Source organism: Phocoena sinus, chromosome 1 (assembly GCF_008692025.1).
Source record: "Phocoena sinus isolate mPhoSin1 chromosome 1, mPhoSin1.pri, whole genome shotgun sequence".
NCBI classification, from domain to species: Eukaryota; Metazoa; Chordata; class Mammalia; order Artiodactyla; family Phocoenidae; genus Phocoena; species Phocoena sinus.
Window position 1 is genome coordinate 14,704,238 of NC_045763.1, and position 17,229 is coordinate 14,721,466.

At 41.6% G+C, this 17,229-nt stretch overlaps 1 protein-coding gene across 1 annotated transcript in view; it reads right to left on the reverse strand.

The window, feature by feature from the left end:
- Positions 1-17,229, reverse strand: part of UBR4 (ubiquitin protein ligase E3 component n-recognin 4) — a 127,476-nt gene that overhangs the window by 52,319 nt on the left and 57,928 nt on the right. The window contains 12 exon segments of the mRNA XM_032608200.1: positions 1-117; positions 558-665; positions 1,763-1,859; positions 8,436-8,610; positions 9,318-9,455; positions 10,991-11,095; positions 11,559-11,736; positions 11,858-11,988; positions 13,871-13,982; positions 14,647-14,768; positions 15,948-16,088; positions 16,961-17,135. Coding sequence (XP_032464091.1) covers positions 1-117; positions 558-665; positions 1,763-1,859; positions 8,436-8,610; positions 9,318-9,455; positions 10,991-11,095; positions 11,559-11,736; positions 11,858-11,988; positions 13,871-13,982; positions 14,647-14,768; positions 15,948-16,088; positions 16,961-17,135 — 1,599 coding nt within the window.

The window sequence follows — 17,229 nt, forward strand, 5'->3', positions numbered from 1 at the left end:
CTCGCATATGGAAGACTTGGATCCGGATTTGGTCCTGGACATGAAGACACTCAGGAGTCTCATCACCACCAGGTGGACCTCATTCAGGGCACTGCGTTCGTTCTTCTTGGAGACGTCCTGGGGACAGAGGCGGAGCCCAGAAGACCACACTTACTTTAACCTTGAGGCGTCCTCTCAACAAGATTGCCTCACTTGGACTCAGAGACAAAACAAGCTCCAATGTACCTGTGGTCTCTATGTGGATGATCTAGAGTCTGATACACCTAGGAAGCCATGTTAAGATACAAACAACCAGTTCACTGTTTTCACCCTGTGGAGCTACAAAAGGTCTATGAGGGCAGGGACTTGGTCTTGTTCCTCATTTATAGCCAGAGCCAAAAGTATGCCAGGGCCAAAGCAAGCACTAAAAACGTTTCTGATGAATCAACACAACTGGAGCCCTCAGTGGAGGGTCACCCCTTGAAACTAGGTGAAGTTCCTCTAAGAGAGGAATGAAAAACTGAAAACTGATCTCAGCCAATCCCTGCCTCTCACACAGTATGACTCTCAAATTTCACCTTCTTATCCATGCCCAGTTCAGCAATAAGCTGGGAGAGCAGGTTGTCCAGGGCCCCCTTGTCTTTCTCATCTTCTCCATCCAGATCTGTAGTAAGCATCAGAATGACCTGGACGTCAACAGAGAGATAAAACATGAAAGCCAATTCCCTAAAGAACAACAATTCTAAACACAAGGTGTTTCAGAAGAAATCCCAGTCTTCCTGACTGCCCTGTCAATCATAACAATAATCCATGAAAAGGTTCTCTAAGACCTAAGGTAACCAAAGTTGAAGTGTCCAGAGTCAGAAGAGTCAAATTATGGCATATGCTACCCTTGGCATCACAGAAAATGTTCGCAAAAAGTCTGCAAAGCTAATTGACTAGCCTACACTATATTATATCCAACCAAAGTGGCTTAAGATATGGCACTGTGGTATTCTAATTAAAGAACAATTTTGCCTAAGACGAAGGCAGCTAGTGGGAGAACAGCTATCAGAAGACACTCTACTACTAATATTAATAAAGAGTTACTAGGGCTTCCCTGGTGGCGCAGTGGTTGAGAGTCCGCCTGCCAATGCAGGGGACACAGGTTCGTGCCCCGGTCTGGGAAGATTCCACGGTCTGGGCCCATGAGCCGTGGCCGCTGAGCCTGCGTGTCCGGAGCCTGTGCTCCGCAACAGGAGAGGCCACGACAATGAGAGGCCCGCGTACCGCAAAAAAAAAAAAAAAAAAGAGTTACTAGACACTAAGAATCTCTGGAGCAGGGCTTCCCTGGTGGCGCAGTGGTTGAGAGTCTGCCTGCCGATGCAGGGGACATGGGTTCGTGCCCCGGGCCGGGAAGATCCCACATGCCACGGAGCGGCTGGGCCCGTGAGCCATGGCCGCTGAGCCTGCGCTCCGCAACAGGAGAGGCCACAACAGTGAGAGGCCCGCGCACCGCTAAGAAAGGAAAAAAAAAAAAAAAAAAGACTCTCTGGAGCAGACTTTTGTTCCTGGCTCTGTCAATAACTAGCTGGATGGCTGTAGAAAATTTTTAATCTCATTCTCTGATCCTCGGCCTTCTCACCTATAAAATGAAGGGCTGTAACTTGCAATTCAAAATTACATCCATTATTCTATGAGCTAATACCAAACCAAGTCTTACATAGCCTCAGAAGGAGAGCGGTGGGCATGCTTAAGGATGGTCCAACTCTGATGTGACAGACCCAAGTGAACTGAGGGATACCTGCATGTATGGAATGGCCCGGACACCTCCAACACTTCGCAACTGGGGCAAAGTTTGCAGTAGTCTCTCCAACAGCATCAGACGGACCATGTGCAGCCTAAAAGACCAGGGAAAATACATGAAACATGAGCTAATACACAAACACTAACCAGCTGAATATAGTTCTTTCCTCCTGCCACTGACGTAAATAAGGAAGCTATTTCTTAGGAACAATCCTAGCATTAAAAAAAACTGTTAAGACATGCCTTTGGTGTACCAGCAACATAGAAGGAAAAATCTCACTCTGTTAAAGTGGAGCAAAACTATTCCAAGATACAACTGATGGTACTGAAAACTTACTACAGGAAAGTTAAAATATTTCTCAAGCAACCAGGTCCTAGCTGTTCTCACTATTCAAACCAAACCTTCAATAGTAAGCTCTATGGCTTTTCCCAACACATGGCCCTATTCTGCCTCCAGGCATTATTTTCTGGAATTCTCCCGTCTACAAATTTTACATCATCCAATCGTATAGTGACCTAGCCCTTTTTTCTTGCTTCCCAAGTCCTTAGGAAGGCCAGTCACTGCTTTGCCCTCTCACAGCTTAGTCATCATTTTTCCTAGTATAAAACTCAACCTCAGCATCAATACTAGAACCGTGAGTTCTCCCACATATGCAGTTGGCCACTACCTAGCCTTCTTCATCTGCAGATATACAGCTGGGCTTCTGTAGTATAACAAATGTGTGTTTCTGGATCTCTAGCGAATATGCTGATTCAAGAGGACCAATACGAACATGAATTAGGGTCTTGTCAACAGGTGGGTTGGCAGTCTCACCTAACACAGTCTTACACAGATTAACAGTGCATTTGCTAAACCAATTAATGGATTCACTCTCAAAATTAATAAACCATTTTGCTTCATTTTACTTCACGTGTGTAAGAAACCACATGCCTTCATATTTTTTAAGTGTGATTTTCATGCATTCCATATCCTAGCAGGTATCCACAATATTTTCAGTATAATAAAAGTCTGAATGAAAATAGAGTCTTGAATGATAAATGACAATTGTTCTAAAAAGAACTTGAAGGAATGAGCTAAACCACCTTCAGAATATAGTAATACACAAAAGCCCAGGCATGCGTCTTCAAATAATTATACCAGCTGTGTGAGGACCACAAATGAATAAAATTGCTCCGGAACAGATAAGGTACAAGTGACGAAAGGTGAGATGACAGCAGCAGCTTAATACTTTTAGGATGAAACATAACAAGTTCTGAGATGGATTAAAATCCTCAGATTTGGAGAACGTGCATGTGAACATACACAGAAAGGAAAGAGCCAACATAATGAGTAGAGTCTGGATCTGGACCAAGATCATGCCAGATTACTGACTTTTCAAACTCTTACGACACTAGTACTCTTGCCACTTAACAAAAAAATTAAACAGTGTACCAAAGTTACAATTCCCTCCTCGTGACAAAGTAAAACCAATTCAGTTATTCTATTATTTAAAACAATAAGTTACTTAACAATTCTTTAACTAACTTATTCCTGAAAAATACAGTTAACTTAAAACAACTTTAGAGAATTTCATTAGCAATATGGCTAGGTTACCTAAATTGACCCTCCAGCTAAAAACAAATGAAAATCCTAAAAAGATATAAAAACATTTTCGAAATAATGAGTCTCAAGAAATTTCAAAGGATCGAAATCACATAGTATGTTCCCCAACCAGAGTAAATTAAACTGTCAATCAATAATAGAAAAATAATCAGAAAATCCCCAAATGTTTGGAAATTTGGCAACATATTTCTAAATAGCCCATGGGCCAAAGACTAAATTACAAAAGAATTTAGAAAACATTTTGAACTGAACAGCAATGAAAATACAACGTATAAAAATACGTGAGCTCCAGCCAAAGCAATGTTAAAGGGAATTTTAGAGAGAAATATATAGCTTCAAATATGTATTGAAAAAGAAAGGTTTAAAATCAATGATTTAACCTTCCATCTTACAACGCTAAAAAAACAACAGAAAATTATCCCCCCCCCCCGCCAAAAATTAAGATACTAAAACAAAAAAGTTAGTAAGAAGAGAAAGGAAATAATCAAGAGTGGAAATGAAACAGAAAGTAGGCATACAACAGAGAAAGATCAAAGCCAAATGTTGGTTCTTTGTAAATAAAATTGATAACTTCTAGCAAGACTGACTTTTTTGGGGAAAAATATTTGTTACCCATACTAGAAATGAAAAAAGGTATATCACTACAAATCCTACAGACATTAAAAGGATGATAAGGTATATTATGAACAACTTTATGCCAGTAAAATGAATGAATTCCTTGAAAAGCACAACATACCAAAATTAACACGTGAAGGAACAGTAATAATTCTGTGTCATTTAAAGAATGAATCTATAGTTGAAAGTCTTCCCTTAAAGAAAGTCTTCCCTTAGAGACCCAGGTGACTTCACAGCTAAATTTTTCCAAGAATTCAGATGAAATAAAACCAATCTTACACAAACTCTTGTAGAGAACAGAGAAATGCGAAACATGTCCTCACTTACTTTTTGAGGCCAGAGTAACACGAACACCGGTAACTGACAAAAACACTTCAAAGAAGAAAAATTACAGGCCTAAATAAAATATCAGCAAATCAAACCCAGTGATGCAAAGGGTAAGACATCACGATCAGGTGTCCCCAGAAGGTTGGTTTGATAATGGAAAATATCAATTACTGTAATTTACAACCTTAAACAGAATAAAGGAGAAAAACATATAATCAACTAAGCACCACAAAAGCAACTGGAAAGCTTCAAAAACCAACCCAAGATAAAATATCTCCCAGCAAACTACTAACAAAACTTAATTTGATAAAGAATATCCTAGAAGGGCTTCCCTGGTGGCGCAGTGGTTGAGAGTCCGCCTGCCGATGCAGGGGACACGGGTTCGTGCCCCAGTCCGGGAAGATCCCACATGCCGCGGAGCGGCTGGGCCCGTGAGCCATGGCCGCTGAGCCTGCGCGTCCGGAGCCTGTGCTCCGCAACGGGAGAGGTCACAACAGTGAGAGGCCTGCGTACCACACACACACACAAAATATAAACTTAAATAAATAAATAAATAAAAAGAATATCCTAGGAAACCTTCCAGTTAACATCACACTTCATGGTAAAATAGGAAACCTTTTCTCCTGTGTCTGGGAATGAGGTAAGGATTTCCACCATCACTACTTCTCTCCTACCCAATACAATAAGGCAAGAGAAAACAGTTAAAAAGTGTAAAGATTGAAGGGAAAAAAGTTGAATGTCATTATTTACAGGAGACAAGATTGTTCATGCAGAATCTGTGATAAGAATTAATCTAATTACCAAATCCATAATTAGGATTAATCTAATTATCAAAACGGATGGTAATTAGAATTTAAGTGAATTTAGAAAGATCACAGAATACAAGGTCAAAATAAAAGCAATAATGAGCTCACCAGCAATCAAGAAATTATTAGGCCAGGAAATGAGTGAAGACAGAAATCCAGAGGGGTAAGCAGAGCCCTGAGACTGATTTCAGGGCATCCGAAAACTTGAGGCTATGATGCTCTAAAGGCAACTTGTACATCAAGGTGCTAGGCGTCTGGACTAGGAAAAGACGCCTAGAATCTGCCCCAAGTGAGGAGAGTCTTCTAAGAGAATCTCATAAAAAAACACAGAAGGCTACACCCTGAGTTTCAAAGTAAACAAATATACCGCTTCCCCCCATACCACTTTTTCCCCATCCAGGAGTCTGTAAAAAAAATTAGCTGACTCAAATCCTGACGCTGAGACAAAAAGAGGAAAAAAAGAATCAGCTGCTGAAATATAGTCTAATCTATGTATCTTTTTCCTTCTGGTTAACACTTTTTGTGTCCTATTTAAGAAATCTTTGCCCACCCTAAGTTATGAAGATATTTTGTCTTCTAAAACCAGTACGGTGTTACCTTTTGTGTTTAAATCCATAGCAACTGATTTTTGTGTATGATCAGATCAAGACTCATTTTATTCCATATTAATTTCCAACCAACCTATTGCCATTGATTGAAAAGACCATCTTTCTTCCACTGTACAGAAGTCTCATCCGTGTCATAAATCAGGTGACTATGTATGTGTGAATCTGTTTCTGAACCCGTCTGTTTCGTTAATCTATTTTGTCTATCCTTGCACCAATATCCCACTGTCTTACTGAGCACAGCTTTATAAGCTATAGTTGTGTGGTCCTCTAATTTTGTAGCTTTTCTTCTATATTGCCTTAGCTAATCTTAGTCCCTTGCTCTTCCAAATAAATGTTAGGATCAGCTTGTCAGTTTTGACACATATATAAAGCCAGCTAAGATTTGGGACTGGGATTATACTGAACCTGTATCAACGTTAAGACAATTGTTCTCTTTATAATAATGAGTCTTTCAATCCATAACGTGGTATATCCCTTCATTTATTTAGACCTTCTTTCATTTCTCTCAATTAGCTTTTATAGTTTTCAGTGTAGAAGTGTTATATATCTTCCAAACCTATAACTATGTATTTGATGTTTTCTGATGTCACTCAAATAAATCTTAGGAAACTATAAATAACTAAGCACAGGAATTTAAAAAAGAAAGAAAAGAGATATTAAGATACATGAAGAGAATATGATGGTCTAACATCTACTGAAGTCCCAGAAAGAGAAATAACAGAAAATGAGGCAGAAGCAATGCCCAATGAGATTAATGAATGAGATATTTGAATGAGATTAATGAATGAGAAGTTTCTAGAATTAATAAAAGACACTAACCCAAACATTCAAGCAGAACAAATGTAAAGAAATCCATCCTAAACCTATCCTAGTAAAACTACAAATAACAGTGACAAGATAAAGACCTTAAAAGCAGCAGTAAAGACATTGTTTTCAAAGAAGCAATAATTGTAACAGCAGGTGACATCTCATTGGCAATAACAATGGATACCATTTTCAATTCTGGGAGGATAAAACCATCAACACAAAATTGTATACCCATCAAAAATACATCCACAAAATGTAAGCTAAATAAAGACATTTCCAGACTAACAAAACCTGAGATTTTGAAACCAGGGGACCTCCCCTAAAGGAAAATCTAAATGACGTACTTCAAGAAGGAAATTATCCTAGATGGAAGGTCTGAGATGCACAAAGAAAACATGGGCATAGAAAGTGGTAAACATGTGAGCAAATCTAAACAGACACTGACTACGTAAATCATATAAAAGAGCAATAATATCTTGAAAGCTTTAAAAAGACTTTTCTGAAAACACACAAATATAATTGCTTAAATTGATAAGAAAGAGCAAAGTATCCTAAGGTACTCATTCAGGAAGAAGATATAGCTCTTAGTTAACTTTAGTTTTGGTTAAGTAGGCATGTTGAAGTGATTAGTATAACTACTAAAAGACTGGAAACAGAGTGAACGACCTCCAAACTTGCAAAGTTGGGGCAGGGGGGAATGAGAAAAGAGCAAATCAACCCACAAGAGGGCTACAAAGAAAAAGAAACACAGAAACAAGCAGAACAAATAAGAAGCACAAAATAAATTCAAATATATCAGTAATTAACATTAGTTATAAACGAACTTAACTGTTCTAATTAAAAAGCAAAGGTAGACTGGATTAAAAAGATTTTGAAAAATAAACTTCAAAGAACCAAAAATCACAAAGATCACATTATCTGAACACATGGAATTAACCTAGAAATCACATGAAGAGGAAAAATAAAAGATTAAGTAGAAAATGCCTTTTAGGTTAAGCAGTTAAGAAACAAATCCCATCAAAATATCATCAGTTAACTAAGCCAGAGGTCATCTTCCCCAAAGGGATGCTGCAGGAGTTTAAGTGGAAGGACACAGGGAACAGAGGAAACACTCACTGACGCTCTCCCAAAATGTCTCCGATGCCTGACTGTTCAGTTGCCTCTTTTTCTGATAGAAATCATTCAGTTCAAAATACTGATTTCTGCACTAATGCAATAACTATGGGCCTCACCAAATTTAACAAACATTGTATCATGAGTATATTCTTAGGTTTCTTTTCTTCCTCCTCTTCTATTTCTCTAGTCACCTCTTGATTAAGAATACATTCCTCCACCAATCCAGTACCAAACACCACCAGAATTTCTTCAGGGGCCTGGATTAGGATTTTACGGATTACTTTCAATATGCCAAATGCCCCACCACTGGTATTTCTAATCATAAACTTGTATTTGCTGTTTGATCTCTCTATTACCTAATAAACATGCTGAACAAGCAGTTATTTCTAATATTTACTTAATCACTATCACTTTTGAGCCCAGAATAGTGTCACTTATAAAGAGAATGCTACAAAATGTGTATGGTTAATGATGAAACAAGAAAGATTTGACTAAGGAGGATACGTGTTTTTACGACAACCCCTTTACTAAGGGATATAGGGGGGCCCTACGCGAAGAACCACTTCCTATTCTCTCTGCGATTGATTTGATGAAATTCTAATTAGGACCAGAAGACAGACCTAGAACACTTCTTAAGGTTTTTACACTGTTTCACGAGTCTATTACCTTTACATTTCAAAAGAAATAAACTGTTATAACCACTCCACCTCCTGCAACTGATCCATCACCCTACTCCTGAAACATTCTCCCGTAGGAAAGCCTCTTGAGTGCAAGTGGCCAGCTCCTGACCTGTTGCTAGCGTGGACATCTCCTTCCCCTTCCCCTTCTCCTTCTCCCTCGGAGCCATCTCCTTCCTGATGTCCGGTGGTGGTGCTGATGGCGCCAGTGCTTGAACTGACACTTCCTGGTCCAGCCGGATGCCCCTCTGCTGTGGCATCACCATAAGCACTGCTCCGGCCAGATACTAGAGGGAAATGGTTTAAAAAGTGCAAATCAACTCCCAAAGCACAGTGGAATCCAGTGCATTCTGAAGTCAGCAATTACCTGACTGGTAGCTTTAGAAAATTTTTTTCTTCTGTGTGAAGGTCAATAAGGATTGAATTCACGATTTCGGCCCCACAGGACTAAATGACCAAATGACTCTCTGGGTACCCAAAGAACAAAAGATCCACCCACAAGAACAATTAATCTCAACTGTGGATAAATTTCCATCTCATACTCCAGAAGAAACATATAGTGATTTGGGAATCTCAAAGTTATCAGCTACTCTATATCTCTTCCACAAAAAATTTTCATATCCAATTTTTAAGCAGAGACTGATTTTTGAGATCAAACCAAAATGGCTTGTCATGCTTCCTCATTCTAGAATCCCAACCCCCACCAGCCAGTACAGATGGCCTGCTATATTAATATACCAGATCATTAACAATGGGACTGCCCAAAATCTCTTCCCCAACAGAAGAAGCAAAAACCACCGTAGGACTGATTTCAAAGTCATACCATAACTGTTTTCAATTAATCATGATTTGGGATTATGTATGCCATTTCTTTTTTCCACTAACAGATAATTAAACTTCCCCTTGCTGAAACCAATCCTAGGGCCCAGGCAGGGATTTCTATTTTGTCCCCACCCTCTCTGCCCAAGGATATCAGGACCTCCAGCCACATTACCACTGTGCTCGCCAGCCACCGAGTCCACTGCGCTTCCCCCGCTCTCCGAGCCCACACTACCACCGTGGTCAGCAGGGGAGGTCCGAAGGGTGGAACCATCAGTTGCTGCTGTGCTGCCCTCGTCGTCTGAGGCTGGAGCTGAGAGAGTAACGAGAGCTGTTACAGGTAAAAACCCCTCTTCGGGGCAAAAGCATCAAACTACATAGTGCAGAAGACACAATGCAGTTTATACATCCTGTTGTCAAAGAAAAAAGGGAAGGATCTGCTTTGCTGGTTAATCACTAACAGGAACAAACACTATACATGGTGCATTGCAAACAGTACTTAGACAGAAGTAAAAACCCAGTTCACTGGGCATTTCCTTCGCTGTTACATCACAGTGCAAGTAAAGCAGTGCAGAGATTCAAGAAGAATCTGTGACATGGACACTCAGTTTTCTAGCTAAAATGCTTCACGGTCACCATAGTCTAGGTGTTACTGACACCTGCTGAGATCGGAAAATAGCCACTACCATTCAAAAGCATAGATTCTGAATTTTCATGAGATTTGTTTTGCCATCAATTTATGCTTATGCTAGGAAATCACTTATCATGAGCTCTCAAATCAACCCTGTTTTTTTAATCAGGTGGTCCAGAGGGGAGCTCATTCGGAAATTTCAAACTTCCTAATCGTCCTCATCAGATGCTAATAACGAAGCAAGGAAATTCCCCAGAGACAGCCACAGCATCCAGGATCAGGGCTGAGCTGAGACAGGAGGAAAATGCTGGATGAGACACATGGGGGAGAAAAGCCAAGACAGCCACAGAGCACAGTAGGAACATAACTGGCACAGCACAACAGTGACCCCCAAGCCTGAAATGACAGCAACTAAAGAGACCTAAGAAAAGCAACAAGCCATGACAGCAGGCGAGAGGGGACAGCCCGTTTCTCCCTTTCTTATCTATCCAAGATAAAACGCCCAAAACAAAAAAACAAAGAAAAAAAAAAAAAAGAAACAAATAGAGGGACACATCAGTCTGGAAACTCTCAATCAACCCTTAAATTACTCAGGGGCCGATTTTCCAGTAGATTCTTCAGATGTCCCATCCTCCTCTATTTGGTCCAACTCTCCGCTCAGGACAAATTTTTTTTCTTATCAGATTAGGAAAAGTGATTGAAAGTACACACAAAATGAGGTCTGAAGATTTCCTATGCATTTGAATTGTCCATAAAAACCCTATCCACCAAGCTCAGATCCCACGCTGACCTGAAGTGTAACTCAGCTTCTTGTAGCTTCACTTTTATTTGCAAATGAAGAGAAAAAAGTTAAAAGGTTTGAGCTCCATTTCTCGTCTCCCTTTTGAAACTGTCTAAAATGTTAGAACTCTGGTGAAGAACCCTGAAAGCTGTGATTTAAGCTCTAAAGCCGATCAACCTGCAAGCTGTTCTCTTGGCCTTTCCTTGGGGAATTAGCTGAAGCCAGGCAGCATGCAAAGTGTAGGGAAGCAGAGCCATGAATGCCTTTGCCAAGCTGCATCACTATGCCTTCCACACCCGCATTTCTAAAGCAAAGGCACAAGCAGGAAGTCCAGGATGGCCTGTCAAAGCAGCTGCCCATTACACTCTCACAGCGTTGGAAACGAGGCCTGAGGGTCCTGGGGCCCTGAGCCGCGCTCCTTGCTGTGGACAGTTACCTGATGCTGTGGTGTCAGAGAGGGTTCCTGCGTCCAGAGAGGAAGAGCTGGGTGCCTGGCCGGACAGCCCCAGGCTCTGCAGGCCCAGGGCACTGCTGCTGCTGCCTGGGAAACAAGTGGAGAGTGAGCACAGCATCCCCTCCAGACCCCATCCACAGCGCCGCTTGGCCACCTGCTGCCCTCAGGAGTCTAAACTCACCAGCGTGTGACCCCCTTTGGCCTAGAGGAAGTTACTCAACAGCCACTGCTGTCCACCCACCAAATTTAGTTACAGAGATGGTGGAAGCCTTCCTTCAGCTCAGGCAGGACACAGGCTGGAGGAATCTAACAGATTTGGGAGGAAACAATCCAAAAGACCAAACTAACAGAAACTATGAGATTGGCTCCCAGACTAAAAATCCCACCGTGATCCCTCTCACTCTCCACCTGTATCTCTGAACAGCTCTCACCCAGATCAACCTCTCCCCAAATCTGGGGACGAGTTAAGTTAGCTGGATATCAGTAACTGCCAAACCCTCTTTCCTGTGCAAGGCCAATGGGCCACTGTGTTCCTGGCATTGCCTTCTACCTTGCTGGTCCTGCTGCAGGCTCAGGGCAATGGCTAGTTCAACCATAGTCTCGTCATCTGCATCAGGCGGGATGTCCAGCATGGGGGGGAAGCCCTCTGCGCCTGCCAGCAGGGCCTCCAGGGGAGAGGGGTTGCCATTGTTGACATTTTCAGCTGTCTCCAGGACCATCGACTCAGACTGCAGAGAGAAAGCTCTGTCAGTGTCCCGTGGTAAACGGCAGCTTGTGGAAGTACACTGAATAAGAGCTAGAGGAGAGTTCTGAGGCTCCTCCTCCCCTCTCCTGCTGCCAGAGACTCACCACCATCTCAAAATCTCCGTGGTCCACCTCACTCTGTTCCTGGCTTTCCTGACGGATGTGACCACCATTCGGGATCCCTGACGACTGCATTTTCTCATCTGCGTCATCATCGTCATCATCATCCTTGTCTCCTGAGTCAAAGAAACCCCAGTCACCTGAGGGTGCTTGCTCCTTCCTTCCTCGGCGTGTGGTAAGATAAGCTATTACATAGCAAACAAAAACCAAGACAAGCAAGCTACCAGCTAGTGCCCTGTGCTTTAGAGATAAATTCCAGGGAGCCGTGCCTGGCCTTGTTCTCCTGCTTCCTGGACCTAGCAGGATCTGGGAAGGTGGGGCTGGCAGTGACAGCCTGCTCCACTTAGGAGAAGTCTTTTCCAGCTGATGAAGGAAAACAGAAACAAAAACCCTTGGATTCCATAAAGCAGAAAAATCTAAGACCAGCAGGTCCCATGAGCTTGTGCCAACCCTCAGGAGACCCTGGACAAGACAGGGAAAATAATACAATTGAGATGTTTCTTTATTATCTGTCACGGCAGCTTGGAGTGTTATCTTACTTTTCTTCCCCCAAAACAACTGGGTCAGTGAGATTTTCACACTACATAATCATTAAGAGAAGAACCAATTGTGATGTGAAACCATCGAATGAAAGCTGGTTCTTTCAGCACAGCACTACAGGTCCTACCCGGACCGGCTTCTGTATGAAGGGGAAAAGCCTTCTAAAAAGGTTGAAGCCCAGGTTAGACTCCTAATTATCAGAAAAGGGTGGAGACCTTGCCTTCCACTCAATGGGCTGAAAAAGTATGTGGATATGACCTTAACCGGAAACATAAGCTATCCGGACTCTAGCTTCTCCACAGAGAAAAGATGCACAAACCGTTGCCTGACTCATCAAAAGCTTAAGATGAATGATACTCGAGGAAGGTTGTCTGAAGGTCGTGAAGCTGCATGCGCTCCTCTAAACCTGCACTGGACCACACAGTAGCTACAGCCACTAGTTACAACGTGGCTAGTCCACATGGAGATGTGATGTTAGTGTATACAGTATGCACTAGATTTTTTTATTATTGGAGTATAATTGCTTTACAATGTTGTTAGTTTCTGCTATACGATGAAGTGAATCAGCTGTATGTATACCTATATCCCCTCCCTCTTGGACCTCCCTCGCACCCACCGCCCCACACTAGATTTTTAAGACAGTACAAAAAACATTTTTAAGAATGGAAAATATTTTACTAATAATCTTTTATATTAATTATGTGTTGAAATAATATTTTTGATATATTGAATTATCAGTAAGTTAATTTCAAATATTTCTTTACTCTTTATCAGGTGACTAAAATAAAATTTTAAACTATGTATGTGACTTACATTGGAAGTTTAACTTCTGAGCTAAACCAAGTAACCGGAGTTACACAATATACTGCTGCTAAGATTTAGACAATTGGTAGAACTGCTTTTCCTAAAATGTTAAATGCTACGTCCTTGACTTGTATCCAAGTGTATTAAGAGGGAAATTTGCTGTCAATCTTATTGTAGGTAAGTCCCCTGAAGACACTACCCATTAGGCAACAAAATGGACCCTTAATGTAAGAGCTTCCATGCGGGGAAATTTCTCATTTCCTGGAAAATGGTGGGTTTCTTCTTTAGTCACTGTGATTTTTGAACTGTTCTCATTTTATTTTCACTCTGGCTTTTGGGAAGCTTTCAGCCAAAAATAAGATCTTCACTTAACAACCATGCAGGACTTTGTGATGTAGATTTTATGCTCTTGGCTTGATTTTACTACTGTACCTTTATTTTCCCCTGGCCTCGATTTTCCTTCTTTTTATTCTACTTACTATGCGTTTTTTATACACCACCTTCAATTCTTCATGGAATAAGGCGGCGTAAAACAATGGATACATAACCAGAAGTCTCCAGGGCCTTGGTCAACACGAGCAGCACGTCCTAGTGCTTTATTTCCCTTCTCCCCCCGCCACACTTGCACAAGCCTAAACCCAGACCTCACATTACCCATTGGAGTGTTGCTTCGAGGGGAGGAGGGCAACGTCACATGTCTCCGCTTGTTCCTCGGCCTTAGGACTCGAATTAGAGCTTGTTTACAAGAGAAGCTCACAGCAGGATCCTGAGGTTGAAAGGAAACCATCATTCTTAGGTTTTAATATTATTCATGAAACTGCCTATAAACACTTTCCTTTCTTGGACAATCACATGCATGTGGAAGATCTGCCTGCTCTCACCTGCAACCTGCGGAATCAGGTCAGCAGTTAAGCCCATTTCCCTGACCTGGCATATAGAAGCCCCATATGCTACATTCTTGTATCTTAGCTCCTGGTAATAGACTGGCAGGTCATTTGGCCCTGAAGTCCCTCTGGCTGTCTACAAATTGGTTTTGGCTTTTCATCAGATAACCAGGCTCACTTAGCTCTGTTATAAAATCAGTACTTCCAACACTAGCTTCTATGCCAGAGTCACTGGAAATAGATCTTGATGATGTTCCTTCAGGTACTCATTTAATTAATACTTACTTAGCATTAACTATGAAGCAACCATCAGCATATTCCCTGGGGACTCAGCACTGAATAAAACAAACCAAGTCCATTCCCTTTTCAAACCCTTCTTTCCATGGAATGAGTAAGATGTTAAAGGTTTTACTGATATGTAAAATTCTTAATTCCCATTACACCCTCCTTTAAGTCTGTTTTATTTCATTAATTAGCAAACTTATAAAAAAAAATTTTTCCAGACATTCCCAGATAAGGATTATCTGGGGTTGTAATGATACGTACAGGACACAGTAGCATCTGCATGTATATCTTGGATGCTGTATTAATACAGTCCAGCTCACAGGTACAGTAGCCATGGATAATGTCTACCAGAGCATTAACGGTAGCTTCAATATGAGTTAGGCCTAAAGGGGAGAAATAGATGGTGAAAAAACTTCTAACTACTTGACAGTCAAAGACAAAAGTACAAATTCTTATGCCCACGTAAAGGTCAAGCTAACAAGAAAATGACAAGCACACACAGCAAAACAACACACACACGTAGAATGTAGGCTGTAGACATTGTTTGTGATTTATTAATAGTCTCCTAAATCTCCCAAACTGTCTCCAAAAGCCTTTCCAAATATCCTGCACCACAGAAATAAATAGGTGTCTACTCTCTATGGATATCAAGAGACAGGGCAGAGAAATGTGAAGAGCTGAGCAGAGTCTGAATGTTCCCTACTATCTCCAAACCTTCGGTGATAAAGATGACCCTAACAGGCCTTTTGGGTTTACTGCCCAAGCAATGTCCAAACACAAATGAGTAACAGGGGTCCTTCTACTTTTCTAGATTGCTATTCAGAACCTTATTACTCTTCCACCTAAAAACCTTAGTGTGAAAAGTTAGATACCAAAGGCAGCAGTAGCTTAAAAATAAAATAATTCTCTAGTATGATGCTTTTTGGGTTTTGTTTTAAATAAATAAATTTACTTATTTGTTTGTTTACGGCTGCACTGGGTCCTTGTTACTGCGTGCGGGCTTTCTCTAGTTGCGGCAAGTGGGCTTCTCATTGCGGTGGCTTCTCTTGTTGTGAAGCATGCTCTCTAGGTGCGCGGGCTTCAGTAGTTGAGGCACACGGGCTCAGTAGTTGTGGCTCGCAGGCTCTAGAGCACGGGCTCAGTAGTTGTGGCACACGGGCTTAGTTGCTCCGTGGCATGTGGGATCTCCCCGGACCAGGGATCAAACCCGTGCCCCCTGCACTGGCAGGCGGATTCTTAACTACTGTGCCACCAGGGTAGCCCCCTCAAAGACTTTTTTAAAAACAATTATAAACACCACTAAGGGGACACGCACGCACACACTTCTTTACGTGAAGTATTCAATCCGACATGAGAGATACAAGAAAGTCCTACTTCTCTGCTACACTGCTAAATTCCTCTAATCAGGAACATTGATCTCACAGGCTTCTGTTTCCTAAATATTCACTAAATATCCACTCTGGAAGAGATAGATGATGAAGGCTAAAGGTGAAGAGTTCAATCTGTTCCAAGAAAAAACTTACATCAGGCTTCACTATCAAGTATCCCTTTTAACATGATACCTGGCAGGCAGGCAGGTGCCAAGAAGGCATTCTTGGGTTTGGATGCATGGAGTTTCCAGAAGTGGTTCACCAGCTGGGTGATGAAACTACAGCAGTCCCCCTCCAACTGCTTCTGAGGTTCTCTCCCCTCATCCGCTCCTTCTAAGCAGGAGAAAAAACAAATTATTAACGATGGTAAATCTAAGATGGAATTTAATTTAAGGTTAACTCAGGTCAAGGAAGCTTGCCTGGGGAGGGAGTTTCAAGTGGGGCCCCAGTCAATATGCCAACTATCCCTAGACTCCAGCAGGCACATCTAGGAAAAAAACAGTCTGGGAAAGGAATATCACAGAAAACATTGTATGTTAGAATTAAGTAGAAGGGGAGCATTCAGGAGCTTACAGCAGATTCAGAGATCTCAGGTGCAACTGTTCAACTTCTAAAAGCTAAGGGAACATCTGCAATTTTCTAGAATGATTCGTGAATTACAGTATTAGAGGAGGAACAGGATGATGACAGCATATGGAAATATGTAAGTAACAGAACTGTAAAGGCATCAATAAGCTCTATTTGATGAAAGCAAAGCAGGTTTGGTACACAGCCAATGTGAGGAGAGAGGAGGAAATAGAATCAAGCACTGAGAAAGGCTACAGATATTAATAAAATACTGGCAAAAGTACAGCACGAAAGCAAAAGACATGATCCTATTACTTTCAAGCAACCAGGGCACAAGCTTAACTTTACCCTGAAGATCTTAAAGAAGTAGTAAATTCAGAGACAGATTATATCTGATGTCCAGAGCACTAAATAAACTCAAGAGTAATGCAAGGGGTAAGTACTGGAAACAGTATTTACTTAGAACGATACAATTCTAATGTCAAAAGCCCTTCAAGATATAAAGACAAGAGAGTAAAATCCCTGTCTCAGAGCATGATGTCAGTCAGAAGCCAGTGAGAACAAGAAGAAGACGAGAGAGTAAAGAAGGTGGTGTAGCAAGCAGATTTCAGGACCACGGCCATACAGGCCAAGTTCACCTGTTTCCATCTGGGGCAGCTTTGACTCCGTAAAGTGGACAAGGTTATTAGGGCGCATGATGGCAATGGAGCGAGCTGTGATCACCAGCCTCTGGAAGACCTCAGGGTCCAAATCCTTGCCTTCTTTGCTGGATGTGTTGAGACACTGCACAGCTTTGCTCAGCAAGGCCTGATCCTACAACAAAAGAATCACAGAGGATGAACCAAAAGCAAGGAAGGCCTGGGCACTAAAGCACAGAGGAGAGGGGAACCGACAGATCATCAGGCTG